The sequence below is a fragment of the Condylura cristata genome, unplaced genomic scaffold (assembly GCF_000260355.1).
Source record: "Condylura cristata isolate star-nosed mole 26May11 unplaced genomic scaffold, ConCri1.0 scaffold00021, whole genome shotgun sequence".
Taxonomy (NCBI): Eukaryota; Metazoa; Chordata; class Mammalia; order Eulipotyphla; family Talpidae; genus Condylura; species Condylura cristata.
In genome coordinates this window covers 29,120,565-29,140,947 of record NW_004567122.1, presented here as the reverse complement: position 1 = coordinate 29,140,947, position 20,383 = coordinate 29,120,565, and the positions used below count along the sequence as shown (strand labels likewise).

At 40.7% G+C, this 20,383-nt stretch overlaps 2 protein-coding genes and 1 long non-coding RNA gene across 8 annotated transcripts in view; 1 reads left to right on the top strand and 2 right to left on the bottom strand.

Annotated features, from left to right (window-relative positions):
• The window catches only part of MATR3 (matrin 3), a 28,467-nt gene extending 22,214 nt beyond the window's left edge, over positions 1-6,253 (bottom strand). Inside the window, exon 1 of one of the 6 annotated variants that reach the window (XM_004686784.2) lies at positions 6,092-6,253. Coding sequence is in view for 1 of the 6 variants with exons in the window: in XM_004686785.2 (XP_004686842.1) it covers positions 5,864-5,911 (48 nt within the window). In the remaining 5 variants the exon portion in view is untranslated. Of the gene's footprint in view, positions 1-5,863 lie in introns of all 6 variants that reach the window. The other 5 variants (XM_012727891.1, XM_012727888.1, XM_004686783.2 and 2 more) reach the window with 5 other exon arrangements.
• Positions 6,254-6,943: 690 nt separating this feature from the next.
• The window catches only part of SIL1 (SIL1 nucleotide exchange factor), a 270,953-nt gene continuing 257,513 nt past the window's right edge, over positions 6,944-20,383 (top strand). Inside the window, exon 1 of the mRNA XM_012727887.1 lies at positions 6,944-7,075. The gene's annotated coding sequence lies outside the window, so the exon portion shown is untranslated. The remainder of the gene's footprint in view (positions 7,076-20,383) is intronic.
• Positions 8,204-17,604, bottom strand: LOC105853923. Its single transcript, XR_001145666.1, has 3 exons — positions 17,525-17,604; positions 16,683-16,757; positions 8,204-8,276 (listed from the first exon to the last, which is right to left on the bottom strand). It is a non-coding gene; the product is annotated as an uncharacterized LOC105853923 (long non-coding RNA).

The following is a 20,383-nucleotide window of genomic DNA, read 5'->3' as shown; positions in this document are numbered from 1 at the left end:
AGATTAAAGCACAACACTAAGAAGCTAAAGCCACTTCCGCATGAGTTCGATCCCCACCTGCCCCGGAGGCGACCACATGGCCCCGCAGACCTCTCCTGCCCACCTGCTGCTCCCCTCAGCAGTGTACTTCTTCGATCTGCCTGTTCTGCTCCCTACTCTGTCTCTGGTGAACCCTCTCACCCTCTGCATCTCTGGCCTGTACCCCAGTTCTGTATGAATAAATAAATAAATAAAATCTTTAAAAAAAAAGAAAGTAACTTTCATAAAGCAATAAAGATTTAGTAAGTCAGTTAAAATAAAACACTTAAAGTAGTGCATCTTTTGTTGATTACTGTTATCCTTACAACCAATGAGAAAAAATGAGTTAAAAAAACTGACCCTAAATGTTTATGTGCATCAACACAAAAAAAAACTGACCTAGATATAAAAATAGTTTAAGCTTTCCATGTGTGCTGTACTCCCTATTTAATAAATCGCCTTTAATGTACCATTTATTCAAAACTGGAATTTAAATTTGGACTTTGTTACTGAACCAGAAGTCAGGTTTAAAAGACCACATTTAGATAGTAGTCTAGACAAATAAGACCACACAGAAGTTAATTCTAATGACAGTGGGCAAATTAAACTAAATCTCTTCCTTGTTCATTCTCTATTTCCAACCTATCTTTAAATTACCTTCTTTCCTCCTGCCTTTCAGCTGGCCTCCTTGCATCCATGGCCACATGGATGTAAGTAACCTATTATATTGCTCACAATGCTATATACTGCAGCTTAAAAATATCCTACTCCCTACTATTTAATACATGAAGTCCCCAAATATGGTTTCCTAAGCCTTTCATACTGCATCCTACTTCTCTAACCCTATTTTCCATGGGCCTTTTGAAAAAGGTAGAGAAGCTCAGTACTTGAGCAAATACAATCATTAGCAAAATAATTGACTTACTGTAACACCAGTAATTCTTAGGGACCAAGACTCCCACATTTACATCAACCCTTATACAAGACAGTTTATGCAAATAACCACGTTTGCATAGAAACAGAGACCTTAGATGCCTCCCAGCCGCCAATTTCCAGTGATCCCCCTCCCTCCTTAACTCTCTCTAGTTAGGACTTGCCACTTAATATGGCCTTAAAAATGTATTTATTTTACATTTCTCAATTTCATACAAATTGAATTAAGGTGTATTATTTGTGCTTTTAAAAACATGCGCTAAACCTATACTTTCAGTGCACTTTGGGACCATAATGACACACATTTATTCTACACCTGAACATTTAGGGTGATCTTAATTTCTTGACATTACTAAGACTGTTGTTATAATTACTTTTTAAATATCTCCTGGTAAGTGTAAAATTCCCTCCTCTTTGGTGCTTTTCCAGAAAACCATGTCTCACACAAGGACACGCAAGCATTAAAATTGTCTGGTTTCACATCTCACAGCAAGAATATTTGAAGTGCAAATATATATATTCCCTTGATGTCACTCTTCCTAATTACTGCAGGAGGCAGGCACTCAAAACACTTGATTTTAAATTTTCACAGATGGCATAGATTCTCCTATTATATAGTGAGTATAGAAAAGGGAGATATAGGGCCCTCCCTGGTGGTGCAACAGATTAAAGTACAACACTTGATTGAAGGTAGCCCCAAGCTGCAGCCACTTTAGCACAAGTTCAATCCCCAGCCAGGGAGGTGACCCGTATGGTGGTGCAGCAGAACTCTCCTGTCTAGCCTGCCTCTCCCCTCAGCAATGTACTTCATCGATCAGTCTGTTCTGGGAGCCTTCACTCTTTGTCTCTTGTGCATCCTCTCACCTCCCCTGCATCTCTGGTCTGTACCCCAGTTCTGTATGCATAAATATATCTTAAAAAAAAAAAAAAGGGAGCAATGAATAGCCTATTAATCCCCACAAAAGCGAAAAAGTAGCCATACAGATCACCACAGATGTTATCTTTATCAGCAAATCAAAGATCCTATTTAGAGCCTAATATCAATTGATTACCTGCCATAGTTACTGCATTTTGTTTACTGTCTGCCCACATATTAACACCTATCAGTCATTTTAATTTTTTCACTTTGCTCTTATCCCACAGGGTATCCAACAGAAATCGCAGGAAGAACTACCACCCCATCACTAGTACCCTCTTTTTCTACTAACCCATTTCTGCCGTAAGACTTGCACTAATGACCACAGGCATTTGGAACTTATGATTAAGGAGGATGTCAGAAATCACCACTTAAAATACTTTGAGGAAAAACCAAGTTACTTTATATTAAATAAGTGTAAAACTTTGTAATAATCTTTTTAAACTTTAAGTATTTGAAACTAGAAGCATTTTAAATCAAAGTTTTACCTAAGCTTTCATTGTTAATTCATACAGATAAATTGTTTAATTTCAAAGAGATCTGAGCTTACTTATATAGGAAAACAGAGCTTGATCTACAATTGGAAAATTATAATGAATCTGCATCACATCAGAGCACTCCATCTACTCAGACCTGCCACAGTAATCATTATATTCTGATCAGGAAAGGCAGCAAACACATACACTTTGTGAGTTTATGTTTAAACTTATGAAAAAAGACCAGCAGTAAGTCAAAAGTTAAAAAGTACTGAAATCTTAAAATCTTTTAAAAATTTCTCTTAAGTTGGTTTTTCTCTCTGTTACCTACCAAACCATCTATTAAACTCTTCTATATACAAAATTTTATAATTCAAAGAATTTCAGACTCTTTGATCCTAATGGTCCAATAAGAAATTCCAACTAGGTAGTATAAAAATACAATCTACACTATACTGCCTTTCCTGTATAGTACTAGCTCTGATTAAAAATGTTACTTTATGGCCCTCCCTGGTGGCCCGGGTTGAAGCACAGCACTAAGAAGCTAAAGCCACTTCCGCATGAGTTCGATTCCTGCCTGCCCCAGAGGTGACTACACGAGGCGGTAGACCTCTCCTGACCCGCCCGCTCTGCTCCTCAGCAGTGTACTTAGACAGTCTGCCTGTTCTGCTCCCCACTCTGTCTCTGGTGAATCCTCTCACCACCTCTGCACCCCAGTTCTGTACGCATAAATAAATCTTTAAAAAAAATGTTACTTTACTTAAATACTACAGTATTACCCTTGGAGTAAGGATGCATAATCAAAATTATAAAACTGTCCTACTTGCCCTTCCAATATCCCTCCCTTCCCACAAACTAGAATGTGCTGTCCTAAGTGGGGACAGTTTTAATGCAATTCTAAGTAAAAGAGATATAAACAAAATACTTTTAGCTAAAAATGGTCTCAATATCCAAAAAAACAAACATAACCCCAAATTCTTCAATTGTGATCACTCTTAATGACCGCTCATATTGTAAACTAATTAACACTAGTCTAAATGACAATGTAGCTATTTCACATAACAATGTCTATAGAGCCCTATGTATGTTTGTCTACACAAGCACTACTTTTTGTCCCTTCTGAATGCTATGCACTACAATAAGCTGGCCCACATCTATCTCAATTCCCCTAAAAAATACACAGGAGCCTAAAAAACAAAACACAGATTCTGGTCTCTTAAGCAGTTCAGCATGGACTCCCCCCCCTCAAAAGTTTCACTTCTCCCCTTTCATTACAAAAGTGAACACATGTTCTTATGGGAATTTCAGAAAAACTAAGGTGAAGACCCACAATCACCCATAATGGCAACATTTTCCTGTGTGTATCTATTTTTAAGCTTTTAGACATATTCCTTTAAAAATAAAAACGTCAAATTTGGTATCAGCAAGTTTTGTTTTATTTCTTTTCCAAATAATACTTTTATTTCCATTCCCAACATCTCTCTCCTCCTAAAGCACTGTCTTAATAGAGGTTTATTCGATGGTCACACTATAATTAGATCCTCAAATATTGCATCTTTTAAGTTAATATGTTGAATAATCGTAATTGAAATTTACATACATTATAATCTTTGACACAATATTAGCTTAGGATAAGTGCTTTTTAAGTGAAAGTCTTTCGCTTTTAGGATTATTATTTATTATAGCATGAAGTCTGAATCAAGTGTCCAATCAAAATGCAAACCTTCTGGAACACACTAGCAGCACTGCCAGATTAACTATAAGACAACCATCCCCTTGGGCTTTAATTTTCTCTCCTCTCACAGTAAGAATCTGAACTACATTTTATTTCTAAAATTATGCAAGGCATTTCCCTCACATTCCAAATGTTAAAATTTGTTATCAGACTTTTAATATTGATGATTTATACTTTCTTATAGAGATTAATAAAATTTGTATGTAGGAAAAATTCCTTCAATATACTCTTTCAGAAGAGCAGCTAGCTCAATTATTACAAAGTAGTCCAAAATGCCATGGAAAAGCAAGGCAATGAACACATAGCCTAAAGGGACACATATGAAGATGATAAAGCAAAAACTTCCCTTCTGGATAAACATACACTGAAATTACAAGCATATAATGTTAACTGCAAAGGAAGAAACAAATTTTAAGCACTTCGATACAAACATCTTCAGGCTTGTGAGCTCTCTTCCAAATATTACATAACCAACCAGGAGCATCTTCATGTAGTACTTCAATTGTGTTTAATGTCAAGTTTGCTGAAACATTCTACTCAAATGGAGAATACACAGGGTTTTTGCCACACCACCTTACCCGTTTTGATTTCTAAAAATAGTGTTGAAAATTATGCCAACATACTGGGTAAATGACTGAGCCACTGAGGTTTTAAAGGCAAATTTTATTTTGAACTTCTATGAAAAAGGCCAAAAACAGAATTTGCTGTTATATACTTAAATGTTTTCCTGGGAGAAAACTGTTTTTACAGACTATTGAATCTTAAACCACTATTTAACACGTAAAACTCAGTTATTGATATAAAATCCCGTGACTGCGACCTGTGAGCTCAACGACTCTCAATCTAGCGCGCGTTAAAGACTAGAAATTTCAGATTCGCCATAACCGTTCTAGAAATATCTAGCTGGAAAACTGTAACCGATCCAATCGGAATATTCCATACAGAAAGGGCAGAGGGCAGAAAATACCCTGCGATACCGCTTCCCGGTCGATGGGAGAAGCCCTGGCAGAACAGAAACATGGCATAGTCGGGCAATGAAAAGAACAACGATGCGGCGACTACACCGTGGTACTCCAAACCCTTTGTCTGGTAACCGGAAGGTCCCAACCACAAGATCCTCTCCAGAGGAACTTAGAGTGGTAACATTTCAATAAAAAGAAAAGGAGAGTGAACTAACTCTTGACACAAGAACAAATCGCCTGCTTTGCAGCGTATGGCAGAAGGCTTCATCCACGACACAAGACGAAAAATAAGCGTTAACGTTCCATTTTTCGGCCATTTTTACGCGATGGGGGGGCGGGAGGAATTGTTCGAGGTCCGGCTAAAATCGCGCGCGCATGTGTGGGCGGGGGTCAGGGGAGTCTCAGCTCACCCGGCGCTAAGGAGCGGTGGGCGAGGGGATAGGGGAAGGCCAGGACACCAAGAAACCTTGGTCAAACGGTGAAGCTTTTCAGAGTCCGAGAAATCCTCCATTTTGGGGTACATTTCAGACGCACAGGGGAACAGAACAAACCTATCTAGGACTGGCACTATCCGAGGGCTTTGCGAACTTTACTCTGCTCCCCAAACGGCAGGTCCCCTGTGGACAGTCGGTCCCTCAGGCCTCGCGCGCTCCACCTTTCCTCAGCGCTAGTCCGCGTGTAACGGGCTCGTCGTCCCGCCCCCGCCCACAGCCAGCCCAAGACGCGGGAAGCTCGGCCGATCGCCTGCCCTCCGCACCCCCCCGACTGTCCCGCCTCACCCCGGGCCCTAACTGCTCGCCTGTCTCCCTCAGGAACCGCTCACCTCCGCCGCCCGAGGAGGCTGGTTGCGCCGCCACTGCGCTCCTAACATGGCGGCCGCCGATCAGGCGGCTCACATACGCAGCGCGGAGGGAGGCAGAGCAGACGAGCGGGAGCGAGCGAGCAAGGCGCGCCGCCGGCTCCCCGCGGCCCCTGTCGCCGTCGCTGCCTCCTCCCGGCGGACGCAGAGCCCCGGCCACCCCACCCCGACTCTTACCCGCTTCACGCCTACCTTAAGGAAAGGGAGAGGGGAAAGGAGAGATACCTCTCTCCTACCGAGCGGGACGCGGAGGCTCCCACAATCCTCCGCAGCAACGGCGCTGTTAAGAGGTGGCAGCGGTGGCGGCAGCCCAAGAACAAACCCACTCTCGCGAGAGAACTCGCCCCCACCCCCCCTCGGGCCCCGTTTCTGAGCGAGCCAGGCCCCTCCCACTCCCCAGCGCGCGCACGACGCTCGCGCCCTAGGCGGCGGTCGTTGTTCTGTCAGCCTGGAGCCCGCTGGTGGCGGGAAATGGAGAGACAGCCACTCTTAAGAGTTCGAGTCCCGCTCCACAGAAACGCGTTAGCCACCCTCTAAATTGCACGGCCCCAAGTTTGAGTCGGGTAATGTATTAGAAACTGGGCGGCAGCATCCCTAGCTGTGACCGGGTAACTCTCCTTTCTAGGTGTTTTCTGATTATTTGGCGGGGAGTGGTCAGAAGCGCTAGGAAAGGGGAATGAGATACCACTTCGGTTGGTTTCTGAAATTCCGTGGAAGGTCTTTGAGGTGGCAGTGAGCTCGCCATCGAGAAAGACCTCCGTTTGGTGAATTTGTATGTAAAACGTTCTTGAGGCCGATACAGATTCCAGAAAAGCATTAGAACTAGCACATGCGAGAACACTGAGGTAGACAAATGCAGAGGGCCAGACTAACAGTCACCCGAGTGAAGCTTGCGTGAATTATTTAATGTAAGTCCTGATTAAGAGCAGTCCCATTTTAGTGTGTGCTGAATCAGGCTTAATTTGCATCTTTAAAAATCATTCTAGCCCTCCTGTGAAGGATAGTGGAAGGGACAAAGATGGATTAGGCCAGAAACCAGTCGAAAATTGAAGAAATCATTTAGGACAAGAAGCAAATCTTGTTAAGTTTGATTGGAAGTCTCAAGAACTAATGACAACACAGCAATGCTATTAAGCCAAGGAGTACTGGAAGAGGATCAGCTGTGGATGGTGTAAGGTAAGTTCAGCCTGACATCCATTTTACATTAGTAGTTATATTGGGAAACTGTGGATGAGGGACAATTTTGCTGATCACCTGAAAGGAGCAATGGGAGTGGAAAGGTGACCTGGAGATAGTATGGTTAAAACAGGCCTTAGAACCAAACGAAATCTTAGAAGAAATCACGGTGACCAAGTGCACACACAACTCAGGAGGAAAAAAAAAGTTCTATGTATACACATACATTATGAAGAGGGGGAAGAAATCGAACTTGTGTTGCCTTAATCAGCAGGGTCAAAATCGACTAAAAGCATGTGCAAGCCTTAGCAAACATGGACATCACTGTTGAGTTGCTTCTAGTCAAGTGCAAGGGAAGTCAGACTAAGTGCTGAGCATATGGCCAAAAGGAAGATGGAAAACTTGTCCAATTTTTAGAAGAGGGTTGGCTATGGAGAATATACAGAAGGCAGCTTTGAGGAGCGTAACTGTGCACAATTAATGCTGGTAGATACATATTAGGAAAGGTCTGAAATTAAACAGAAAAGGGATAATAATGTACATGCTTAATAGCGGGATCCAAATAAAGTAAACATACTTTTATGAAGTATAAAGAAGAGAGGGCTGAGGCTTCACTAGTGTGGTTGAAAAACTGGAAATTAGACTTTTCTAATTTGAGAGGGCTGGAATTGCAGGAAGGGAAATTTTATCTCCTGTGAAAAAGTTTAAGGGTAACCCCGCATCTGCATGTGTAGGGTTTTCCAGATTGGAAGGCATTTGGTATAATTCAAGGGCTGGGACTCCCAAGGATGTAGTTTAAGTCCACTATATAGTTTTGGAATGAAATTTTGGGGTGCTAGTCCTTCAGTAAATTCAGTTTTCCTTCCACTGATCTGCTTTCTACACTGTGAAAATTACTCCAATTCATTTTGGCTAAAATTCCCTCCAGTGTTGTTTCCAGATCTTATATGAAATCAAAAAGCTCAATTTCTTAGAGACAAATATGAATGCATCTTAGTTCAGATATGCACTTACCCGTACTTTTATGTAAGACTGTAATGCCATCTACTGATCGAGTGGAGAAGAAAAGTCAAGCTTTTTCAATTGAGTAAATATTTATTAAAGATCTGCTTAATGGCCCATCAGCCAAAAGACAACAGTGTACAAGGGTGGGGATACAAGGATGGCTAAGACAAATCACAGCTGCTGAAGTACTGGATATCTGAAATAGACAGGAAGTCAGGCATCAAAGTGGCCTAGCTGCAGTGGATAAGGATGCACTTGAATCTGGGTTACTTGGGAGTGGGGGTGGTATGCACTAGAAATGGTGAATGAGGTCACAAGACAAAAAAACTTCTGCTCATTAACAAGTTTGTTACAGCTATCAAACACTTAAATACCAGGATTCAGTCTAGATTTCAGCTTATGTGAATGTTCTATGTTTTTTTTAACTTGGACATCTTGAGGACATATATTTGGACACCAATTACTCAATCAGCTGATTATGCATTGACATTAATAGAATCTTGAGGGCAAAGTAATCCCATTGTATATAAGACTAAGAAGCTTGCCTAAGATTATACAGCTAGGTAGTGATAAAGCCAAAATTTGAGCCCATTTTTTCTTTTCTTATTATTTTTCTCATTTTTGCATGGAGAAACTGGGGTGTAGGACACAGGTGGGGGTGGTGATAAGAATCACCAAAGATGAAGTGGGGAGCAGAGCAGGCTGCTGAGAACAGTAGCTGATGAGGCAGGGGAGGTCTGCTGCACTATGTGGGTTAGCTCCCTGTCTGGGGATCTAACTTAGGCCAAAGAGTGACAGCATTGATACTTAACCCCTAGGCCACCAGGGAGGTCCTGGGCCCATTTCTATATAAATACAAAACCAGAGCTTTTGACCATTATATTTTATTGCCTGAAGCAACTAAGGTCTCAGAATCTACTGGTCCACTATATATGTAATAGACTTAACAGAAAACTTAACCAGTAGTTCTTTCATGGGTATATGGGGGTTAAAAAGGAACTTCTAAATAGGTAATATACAATAAAACTCAAATAGTGGGAAATTTCCCCTAATGTCTATTTTCCCTACATAAAAAGCTAACTACATCTACCATTTGTTGTTTAAGCTTTTCCTATAAACATTTTGTATCTGTGTGCAGTTTATATGTACATTCTTATGATGAATTAAAGATGATGACAGATTCTTTATCACTTTCTCAGAGAAATGAAATCCCCCTTAACCTGCTCTCAGAAGAACTCTAACTTTTGAAGATCTTTTCATCCACTTAAAACCCAGCTGCCTTACTGTGAAAATTTCAACCATTATGTAAAGAACACATCAGAAGAGTCAAAGGTAATTCATTTAACAGCCCCAGCTGAGGTCCCAGGTGACAGCAAGTACCAACAGCTAGCAAATGCATATGGCATATAGCTACCCCGCCGAGCCCAATCAACCCAGGGAATTTTAATACTTATTTGAACTGCTACATTAAGGTGACTTATTATGCAATAATACATGAAACAAAGCTTTATTTTTAAAAGATTACACAGCGTTCCCCTCATTTTCTAGAGCTGTACCATCCAACAGCCATAAGATACATTCACCATCTTGATATTGCCTTCATTTAGCTAACAGACAATGTAGAGGCCATTTCTGTCATTGTAGAAACTTTTATTATACACTGCTGTTCTAGAGCAACAGCCAGCAAAATTTCTGTAGAGGGCCAAAAAATTATATCAGAAATATTCTGCAATTACATTGCAAAGCAGTCACACAATAAATGAGCATGACTGTGTTCCAAAAAACATTAAAATTGGGATTTCAGTTCCTCACAAAATATTCTTGCTTGCAGTAGGATTGCTTTAGAATACACGCATTTTTAAGTTTAAAAACTAGATTGCTATTCTTAAAGGTTATACCATCATACAAAGGCTTATTTCCTTTTTCCGTTAACTTATCAAAACCTAGCTGACAATCTGATTGTCAGAAATGGAACCTCAACTAAAGACTTTATTTAACTGGCTGTAAGTATTATCGTTTCACTGTTCGTATATTTTGACTATTGGATTATTCAGCTTTACCTTTGATTTACAAAAATTATATTAAGGAAAAATTAACCATTGGCAAACATCTTTTTATCCATTTTTTTTTTCCGGGGGAGGGAAGAGGAATGGTTCATGGTATCTTTCCATACAGGAATTTAAAAAAATCTAACCATTCATTAAAAACACAACAAACCATATTCTTTAAAAAAAAAAAACAAACACAACAAAACCCACCATTCCTTTCTACAGATTCATTGTTTTTAAGTTAGAAGGCAAAGTCATGACTATGTAAAAAAAATTTTTGTCTTTTCTATCAATGAAATAATCCTTTCAGATGCATTACTACTGTCTCAATTTCTTTGATATTTTCACATCTGATAAGGGTAGTCTTTCTTTGACTTTAAAATTTTGCACATTGTTTATTCTTAATTTTTTCATATGGATGTTAGGATCCACATGAACTAGAATTTGCCTAGTCCTAAAAATAATCCTATTTGATATTGTTAGAAACTTCAAAACTGTGAAAGTTTTCTTTAGAACTGAATTTTATATTGTCATTTCCTGGATACAGTATCACCACTTAAAAGTTTCATTTGTATCTATCTTCATATATAACTGGGCCATGTCTCCTTAATTATTCCTAGCTTTAGATTCCTTCCCAGTTTATCTTCAAACTGATTACCTGCTACTTAAATAAACTATTTTCACTTGACAGCCCTAGGTAATTTCCAAGTAAACTTAGCATCTACAAATGAATTTTACCTTTCCCCATGTATAAATACATCTATTTCCTTTTCTTGACTAATTTCCCTTGAGATAGTACCTTTTTAAATAGAAACATTCTAGGGTTTCCACATTAAACTTGTACTGGCTTTTGGAAAGGAAGGTATACTTTAACAGGTTAGCAGTGTTGACTCAGCACTTGAGCAAAAAGCCATTCTAGCATGTAATTTTTTACTGAGATCAACTAGTTGCAAATAATCTCGATATAGTGTTGAGAGAATCTAGAAAGATTATTACACTATTATGTATTATGTTATTAGTTTATTTATAAAGTGTATCTATTGGACTTTCTCTAATTTAGCATGTATAAATCACTATATAGAGAGAGCTAAAAAGGGAATCCAGTGTCACCCCCAATCTCAATCTTGAGGAATTTTTAAATGTCTTACAATTATTTTAAGGCTCATGGCCTTACTCTACTTTGGACCCATTAAGACACACAGACACCAGCTGTCAGAAGTTTTCCAAAGGACCTTTAGGTGGCATCTGTGCTTAGCTGTGGTAAAACATGGTACAGTAACATATAATGGGTGCTCAGTCAGTCAGGACAGATAGCTTATCTGTAAAAGCTCTCTGAACTGTGATCATAGAGGAAGCAGAGAAGGAAACTGGAACCAGAAAGGTTAACATGTGAGGAGACCAGGTAGGCAAGGTTTATCAGGGACTTAAAGAAATCAGTGTGGCTCTAAGGGAATCTGCGGAAAGATGATAGGAGTTAAGGGCTAGACTGCAAGGCCTGATAGGTCATGTTACGTTGAGCAGAGTCTATGTCTCATGTTATCACTTACCTCCAACATCTAGCTGTAAGCTCATAAAAAAGGGATGGGTTAAATGAGCAATCTTTTGACAAGACAATTACTTTGCATATGTGTTGTCTGTGCCTCTTACCTCTGGAGATATCACACACATGAGAGGACCACTAGGGTTCTGAGAAATTAAACATGTAGAGTCATCTGGAGGAACAGATCATGATCTGGTTCTACTATCCAAAGCTAAGAAATGGAAGCCCATAGAAGTATGTAGTAAATGGCTGCCTGGAGAGTGCAGGGTGTATAGGCTGGAACTTTCCTATTTTGCAATTTCTCCCTTTCTGTTTATCGCCTCACATCTAATCTACCAGTAGCTGGGGTGGCCAACATGCTGCAGCCTTACTTAACCACAGCAGTTCTCCTCTACAGGATTACATGTGAGGAGATGGAGAGTATATTCTACCATCTGCCACTCGGGTAAAGCCCAAATACGTAAAGTGCATCTCCGCTCTCCTCCAACTCTTTAGGACAGTAGGGCTGGCACACGGCTCCTCCCTTATTATGATCTCACAGAGCAAAAATAAGTCATGTGAGGGCTACAACATCCACCATGAAAGATAACAGGCTTGACCACTATTCTAGATGAAATAAACAGGCCTGAAGATAAAACATGTTGTATATTTTAAACACAGTGTTTATAAGGCAATGAAACTAAAAAACACCCTGGTTAGCAGAGTACACACATACTACACTGTCCTGTCATTTAACAGGGCCTTGGAGTGGCTACACCTTTATATCGAGAACATGTCTAAATGCCCAGTGCTTGGTTCCTGTGTACCATTCTCTAAGAAACCTGGGAGCATTGGACAAATGGTTGACTCTGGGTCTAGGACTAAGACAGGAATATATACGATTTGCCTATATTTCATATTGCCATAAATTGAGAAGTACTTAAACACAGCAATTAAAGGGGCCTCCCTGGTGGCACAGGGGTTAAAGTCTCAGTGCTATCTAGCTATTGGCAGCCACAGTAGCCTGAGTTTGATCCCCAGTCAGAGAGCTGACCCACATGGCACAGCAGACTTCTCCTGTCTTGCCCCTACTCCCCTCAGCAGTTTATTTCAGTAGACCTGCCTGTTCTACTCCCCACTGTCTTTGGTGAATCCTCTCACCCACCCACCCCCACCATACACCCTACACCCCAGTTCTTGTATGCATAAAAGTGCTCCCAATAACAAAGTCGGAATATCTGAACAAAAGAAAATGTTATAGGACTATTATACTATTATAAATACCCACAATTCCATATGGCATTTGGTCATTTGAATATAAGAGGGGTGGAGTTCAATTCATTTCTCAAGAGTTTCAAGTAGCTTATGTAGACTTCAAGCCTCAAGAACACAACTTCCCTCTCCTTAAATGTGGGCTGAACAGTGTGACCTCATTGCTAAAATACAGTATTGGGTAGGGGGGTGAGGGAGTAACTTTACAGTGCAGAAGCATGTCAAGTAAGATCTCAGCCAGATGATCAAAGTTAATATAAACAGTAATGCCATGTTGATAGTGCGTATCATTTTATGTGATGAGAATAGCTTTTTTGTGGTCTTTTTCTCAAAATCCTTTGAGCTCAGAAAAATACAATCTAAGAAAATTGAATAAATTATAGACTTTAGTAATAATATTGTATTGCTATCAGCCAACTTAACTGTGATTAACTACGCTAATATAATACATGATTATTAGGAAATTCTGGGTTAGGTAACATGGAATTCTTTGTGCTATCCTAAATTTTCTTTAAATCAAACTAGTCTAAGATAAACTTTAATGCCATTTCATTACCCTTTTCCTAGGTACTAAGTACACTTAATAAACAAATATTCTCACAACCTAAAGGACCTTTACTAGAAAACAGGGAACCTTTTGAACCAGAACTTAGGACAATAGACAGAAATATATGATCCAGAACGAAGGCTCATTAAATGTGTTTCTAAATAGCAGTAAAGAGAAAGATGTTATCAAGCAGATATTCTGAGTATTATAGTTGACTTGCTAATTCAGTGAAATTGTTTCCAAAACAATACTGACAAGTTCATTAAAGGGAGCTGTTCATAAAGCCCTAATTAAGTAATAAGATTCACAGGAGTCATTGTCATTCTTTTAAGTTCCTAATTAGTTGCTCATACCAGGTTGTTTTCCTTTGTGTGAAACCCTAGGCACAGTGCCACCTCTTTGTGTCCCTTTGGGGCCTGCAAAATTTATTCCTCTGAGTTTTGTTTTCCTGATTAAAATCTGAGATGTGATCCAAAATTTCATCACTATAGTTTCTTCCAGCCCTGAAAGGGAGAAAAATTGAGAGGAGCCAGACATAGCACTCAATACTTGGGGCTGCCTATTCAACTTTACTTTTGGTTTTTTTTCTCTTAATTATAGGGGCCTGAAATTTAAGTAGAGGAATTTAAGAGGGGGCACTTGTATTTTTACTCCTACATGATGGCAACTTGGACGTTCACTCAGATCAGTAACCCTGCCAATTATTCAATTTGTTTCCATTATGGTATGGGGACTGGATAGAAAAAGAGAACAGGGATACTGTGAAATGTTTCATTTCACCTTGGACACTCCCAGGAAATAAAATCAACAGGGAGCAGTAGATAACTAAATTAAGTTCACTTTGTCAAGCACAAAATTCTATTAATTACTATTTAAAAAAAAAGATTTATTTATGCTTACAGAACTAGGGTACAGGCCAGAGGGGGAGAGGCAGTGAGAGGAGTCACCAGAGACAGAGTGGGGAGCAGAACAGGCAGATTGACGAAGTACATTGCTGAGGGGAGCAGCGGGCAGGTCAGGAGAGGTCTGCCTTGGCCATGTGGGTTGACGCCCTGGTGGGGGCTCTAACTCATGCTGCAGGGCTTCAGAGTGCTTCATAATGTGGCACTTTAAGTCGTTGTGCCAGCAGGGAGAGCCCCCATTAATTATTTTAATATGCACGATTAAACTATTGCAACTATTACAGGCACAATCACCAAATGAATTATCTCTTTTCAAGTAGCTGCATGGGGAACTCTTTTTGCGCTATGGTAGCCTTACATGGTCAGTCAGTAAGGCAATCTATGTTCAGAGAAACTTGAGATCCAGGATTTTCCCTCTTCCTTACAGAAGAGCCATTTCACAGCCTAGGACTGAGTTTGTGATCAGGCTCTACTGGAAAGTGAAGACTGCTGTTCTTTCCTAGGATCGCTCCCTTAGGCATATGAAAGTGTAAAGAATACCATAATCAAAGTAATCCATGCAAATAGCATACATAACAAGCCCCAAACACAAAAAGGGCTATTCTACCAATGTATAATTTAAAGTTACCCCAGTCCTTTAAAAAGATGTAGCATAAGGCCCTCCCTGGTGGCGCAGCAGGTTAAAAGCACTGCACTGAGAAGCTAAAGCCACTTCCACATGAGTTCGATTCCCACCTGCCCCGGAGGTGACCACATGGCGTGGCAGACCTCTCCTGACCCGCCGGCTGCTCCCGTCAGCTGTGTACTTCCTCGATCTGCCTGTTCTGCTCCCCACTCTATTTCTGGTGAAGCCTCTCGCCACCCCTGAACCTCTGGCCTGTACCCCAGTTCTGTATGTACAAATAAATAAAATCCTAAAAAAAAAAAAAAGATGTAGCATATAAAGTTATGTGATTAAAGGCCACATATCAATAACAAGAGTTTTTCAGGATGACATACTGGTACCAGCTTTGAAGCTGTCACTGAAACTTGAATACCTGAATAATGGTTGGCAACCTATAGCCTGAAAGCCAATCCCTTCCTGCCACCTGTTTCTGAAAGGCCCTTAAGCTTAGAATGGAGGTGGTGGGATATTTTGTTTCAACAGTGAAAACAATGAAACTTCAATGTCAGTATCCATAAATAAAGTTGTTTTGGAACATAGTAATGTTCATTTGTTGATACTGTCTATGGCTGCTTTCAGACTACAACTGCAGTAGTTACCAACAGAACAGTTTTACAAAGACTATGTTGCATAAGCCTAAAATATCATCTGGCAGTTTGCCAACTTCTGCACCAGAACAACAATGTAAAATGAAACATAAAGCATTGGTGGAATGTTCTGAACTACTCAATATGGTAGTCACTAGCCAAATGTTGGTAGCTACTAGGGTGGAAAATTTTTATTTAAATTTTGTCAGTCTACATAGCCACTGCAGTTTGTCATGTACTTCGTCTATGTCACAGTATTTAAAATTCTGATACTTTTGGTAATTTTAACAACAGAATTTTGTTTTCCACCTATAAAGAAAACCTCACATCTACCTGCTTTTCTTCTTTACTTTCATATACCACCATACACTTCTGATACCAGATGTGTGACAGATTTTCCCCATATCGAGTCAATGTGTGTCACCAGCTGGGTGCCCTACAGTTTAACTCAGATTTTCACAAGTCCAGAATATCATCAGAGACTAACAGAGACTAACTATAGGTAAGAGGCCCCTCTTAGCCCTCTCAAGTTCAACTAATTTGCTTGAGAGGGTAGCAAACCTTGGAAAAGTAGCTTTTACTTACTGCTTACCAGTTGTAAAAGAAAAAACTAACAGGTGTTAGTGATATACAGGACAAAACATGTGGGAAGGGTTACCTAGCTTCCATGCTTTTGGAAAATGTTTTGCAGTCCATATTACTGGAATTTTTATGGAGGCTTCATTATGAGTCATAATCAGTTATTACTTTCACTTGTAGCTCTCCCCTTTCTGGAGAATAAGGTGGGAGGGGACTGAAAATTCCAAACTTATAACTGTTGCTTGGTCTTTCTGGTAACCAGATCCCATTACAACAAGGAACCATAGCCAAAGACCAAATATTAGTACAAAGTGTGCCCTAAGTGTTTTTAACAGGTTAAGAAACTATAGGGATTTTAGGAGCTCTGTGCAGGAACTAGAAGCAGAGACTAGTGTATAGGCACACATATTTTCCCATTATTTCACACTACCCATCTGAGCTGAAGCAAGTTAATTAGGACCTACATAACAAAAGCACTACATACATTACATGTGTTACACAGGGCTGTCAGACATCTGAGGTCCTGATGGAGACAGATTTCTCACCCAGGTGAAGGCATCTAGGATTCAAAAAGTAAAGGAATAAATAAGCTGTATCTAAGATAGGGTCTTTTCTAACAGAAAAAAAAAATTGTTTGCACCCAGACTAGGACTAACTCCACAGGAGGAGATACTCCACTCTCAGAGGTGCCAAACACTGCCCAAAGGTATTCAGCCCCAACACCAAAACAGTGCTAGAAGCCAGACCTTAATAAAGGCAGCATTTGCTCTTCCAACAGTGTAACACCATCCCAGGCATCACATTAGCCTGGACAGCTGACAACCGCTGGATGATTCTTCAAAGCGCTTTCATGTGTTTCAGATACCCAGGTACCCCAGCAGAAGACATGAATATGGGTATTCCCATGAATTGAACATTGACTGCACAGAGGCCTGAAACCTGCTGCCAGATCCTTTAAACAAATAGGAAACAGGAATCCTTTCTCTACGTCTCATTTTCCTCACATTCAAGGGGGTCCCATTATGTGCCAGACATTGTGCTTGGGGTCCAGCAGAGAACAAAGCAAGATATACTACCCTTCCCCTCATGGAATTAAACTTACTATAAATTCCCCAGAAGGAAAGACACAAACAATTTCACAGATCCTTACATCCTATTCAGGACTATAATCACCAAAATCCTATTCAGCTTTTCCCTGCCCCATAGCCCAACTTGTTAGGTACAAAAATAGACCCCCCCCACCAATTGTTTCTGATGGGCATTAACAAGCAATCAGGCCTGGCACATAGGAGGGCAGTCAGTATTGGAATGAATAGGGATATTTACCTGAAAATGCCATTCCAACAGTCCACCTGCCACTAATTTCCTTCCTCTCTTCAGGAGGGCCAAGGCTGCCCTACTTTCACATCATCCTAAAATGAGAAAGAGTTCACTGTTGCAACACTCAAGTCTAAAATAGCAACTCTTCAGGCCACTTTTCTGTAGATGGAAACAGAAGGCTGTCTGCCACTTATGATTAACCACATTTTTAATATCCTTAGTAATTATTTTATTTCCCATATTGTCGATGACTGCCATCCCAAGGCTCTAGTGATATCGCTAATCTTATAAATAAATCTATATGTAAAGGGTGACAGTTCTTTTCCCATAAGACTGCCATCTGTGTCTATGCAGGTGTCTCTTTTTTCCCCTCCTCCATTAAAAAAAAAGAAAACCACCACTACCCATCTGCAAAGAGCTATTATTTATCAATGAACACCTGTGGTATTCTCATTAAGCACTCAACAGTTAACTAACAGCATCCCTTTTCAAGGGAAAGCCAAATGCCACTTTAAAAAGTAGCTTTGATAAACAACTCCCACCTCTTTTTTAATATCCGTAACAGTTCCTCCTATGGAAATGAGAATGTCACTTTTCACAGAAGCAGAAACTAAGCCAACCCTATAGAATAATCTCTAGCAATCACCCCAAGTCATCAATGCTTGCTTAGAACTGAGAAGCCTGTCTTTTAAGAAAAGAATACTCAAAATTTACCTCTGTAAGGGGCAACAATTTTATTCACTCCCCAAAATCAGTATTAAACCAGTATAAATGTACTGTCAGCCTTAAGGAGAATTCACCAGTTGTGGTTAAGTATACTACTTACAGCCTCTAAATCAACTGCTATTTTTACATTTTATTAGACTTAGAAAATACCTATAATTTAAAAGCAAATTCACACAAACATTACCCTACTAAGACATTTCCAAAGGTAAATAAACTCCAGCTTGTACAAAGTGATCATTCTGACTAGTTTTCTATGAGAGGAGAGTGGGAATCATGAACTTTGACTTGAGTGAAGTTAGCAAAAATCCCATTAAAAAAGGGATTTCTTCCCGGTATAAGGTCCCTTACTATCTTAGACATCCTTCCCATGGCTCAGTTACCTTTATTCTGTTTCCAAGGTATGATTCATGTAGCATCATACTAGTCAAGCCTGTCTGACCAGAACTACTCAGAATCTAAGTCAGGTTTTTAAGTTTCTCCCTATAAAGCCATACTCCTGCAGGTCTAACCTTAAAGTACAAGCAACTATGCTGGCATCCTGGTACAGTTAACAAGAGAGTTGGCATGAACCAGGCCCAGAATGCCAACCAGCTATAGGCTGCTGCTCTCCCAGCAGTGTAACACTTGCCTAGGTACAAGGCAACCTAGGCAGCTGCCTACAGCTGGGCCAGTTAGGATAATGGAGCTGCACTCACCTGGGACCACATCTGACCAAAGTCCACAGCTGGCCCCTCTGCAATCAAAGCACTCAGGTTAGCGATCAGTTAGCGGACACTTGTAACTCCGTAAGTTAATGAAGCCCCAGAAATAGATGACAAAATAGCTTTCCCTTGGTTAGCCTTATTTTCACACGTCCTTTGGTATTTATGTACCACACCACTCCAACAGGAGCAAATCGGTCCCATGTATCATACAGAAGTTTGCTCTAGTATTGCTCAACTACCAAGTGACACTGGGCAAGTCACCTGACCTCTTTATGTTGGTCTCCCATCTGTAAAATGGGATGATTAATAGTTCTCTGTACACAGAACCATTGGTCGGAAGGCTTTAATAGAATATAAATGAATTATGATAGTATCAGTATTAAATACTGATTACACCGGCAAATTTAACTTAACACTTACTAATATCAGGTGGAAAAGGTAAAGTGATCCCAGCGATCAGTGGAATTGTAAAGGTTGGTTAAAGCTAGTTGGGGATGGCCTAGGTTATGGGACCTTCCTTAAGAATGAAAGCAGCACTTTATAAAGATGCAGTAATGGACATGGAAAGAACGAGAGGCAGTTAGTTTGCCCTTCCTACCAAGGATCTCAAATACTGGTTGAAAGCAATAAACAAAATGTTTGCAAGAAAAACACTCCCACCCACTCACCCCGATCATTTACCCTAATTATATAAGGTTTAGGGTGTCTAAGGTCATACCTTTTCCCGGCTCTTCCCCAATTTCACGCCTAACCGTCTTAAAACATTTTAGAAGGAAACTAGAGGGTCAACGCTCAGGTCCGAAAGCTAATCTAAAAATAGATTCGTTTAAAGAGATCAGGTGACTTGCCCATAGTCGGTCCCTTTCCCGGGCTTGAGCTGAAGGGACTCACCGAGCTCCACCCGGACACGTGTTCCCACAAACCACCTCCAGGCCCCTCACGCCTGGCTAGGAAGGATCTCCGAGGCCGAGATCGTTGCTTCCACGGACAAGAGGGATGGGAGAGAACAGGGGGCCAAGCGGGGGCTACATATCTCCCAGCGCTCCTTCAAGATGCCCTCCAAACCCAGGATTACAAGGGAACGGACCTCAATTTCGTCCCGTGTCCCAGCAGAACCTCCCCACGGCTGTCTCTCGCCCTGGAAAGTTAAACCTTTAAGGTTTCTCCCCACCTAAGCCATACTCACCCGCACGTGTTCGGAGCTAGGGGAGGGTACACCAGTCCCGACAGAAGCCGCAAGGGAAAGGGCAGGCAGCAGCCGAGGGGAGCCCCGCCCCGGAACGGCTGAGGGGCGGGGCCAGTGGGCGGGCCCCACAAGCCACGCCCAGGAAAGGCCGGATTAGGAAAGCGGTGGCAGAGGGGCGCCTCCTTAGGAATTATACCCGCAAAAGCGAGGATAAAAATTCCAGAAAGGGATACATTTATTTGACTCCGT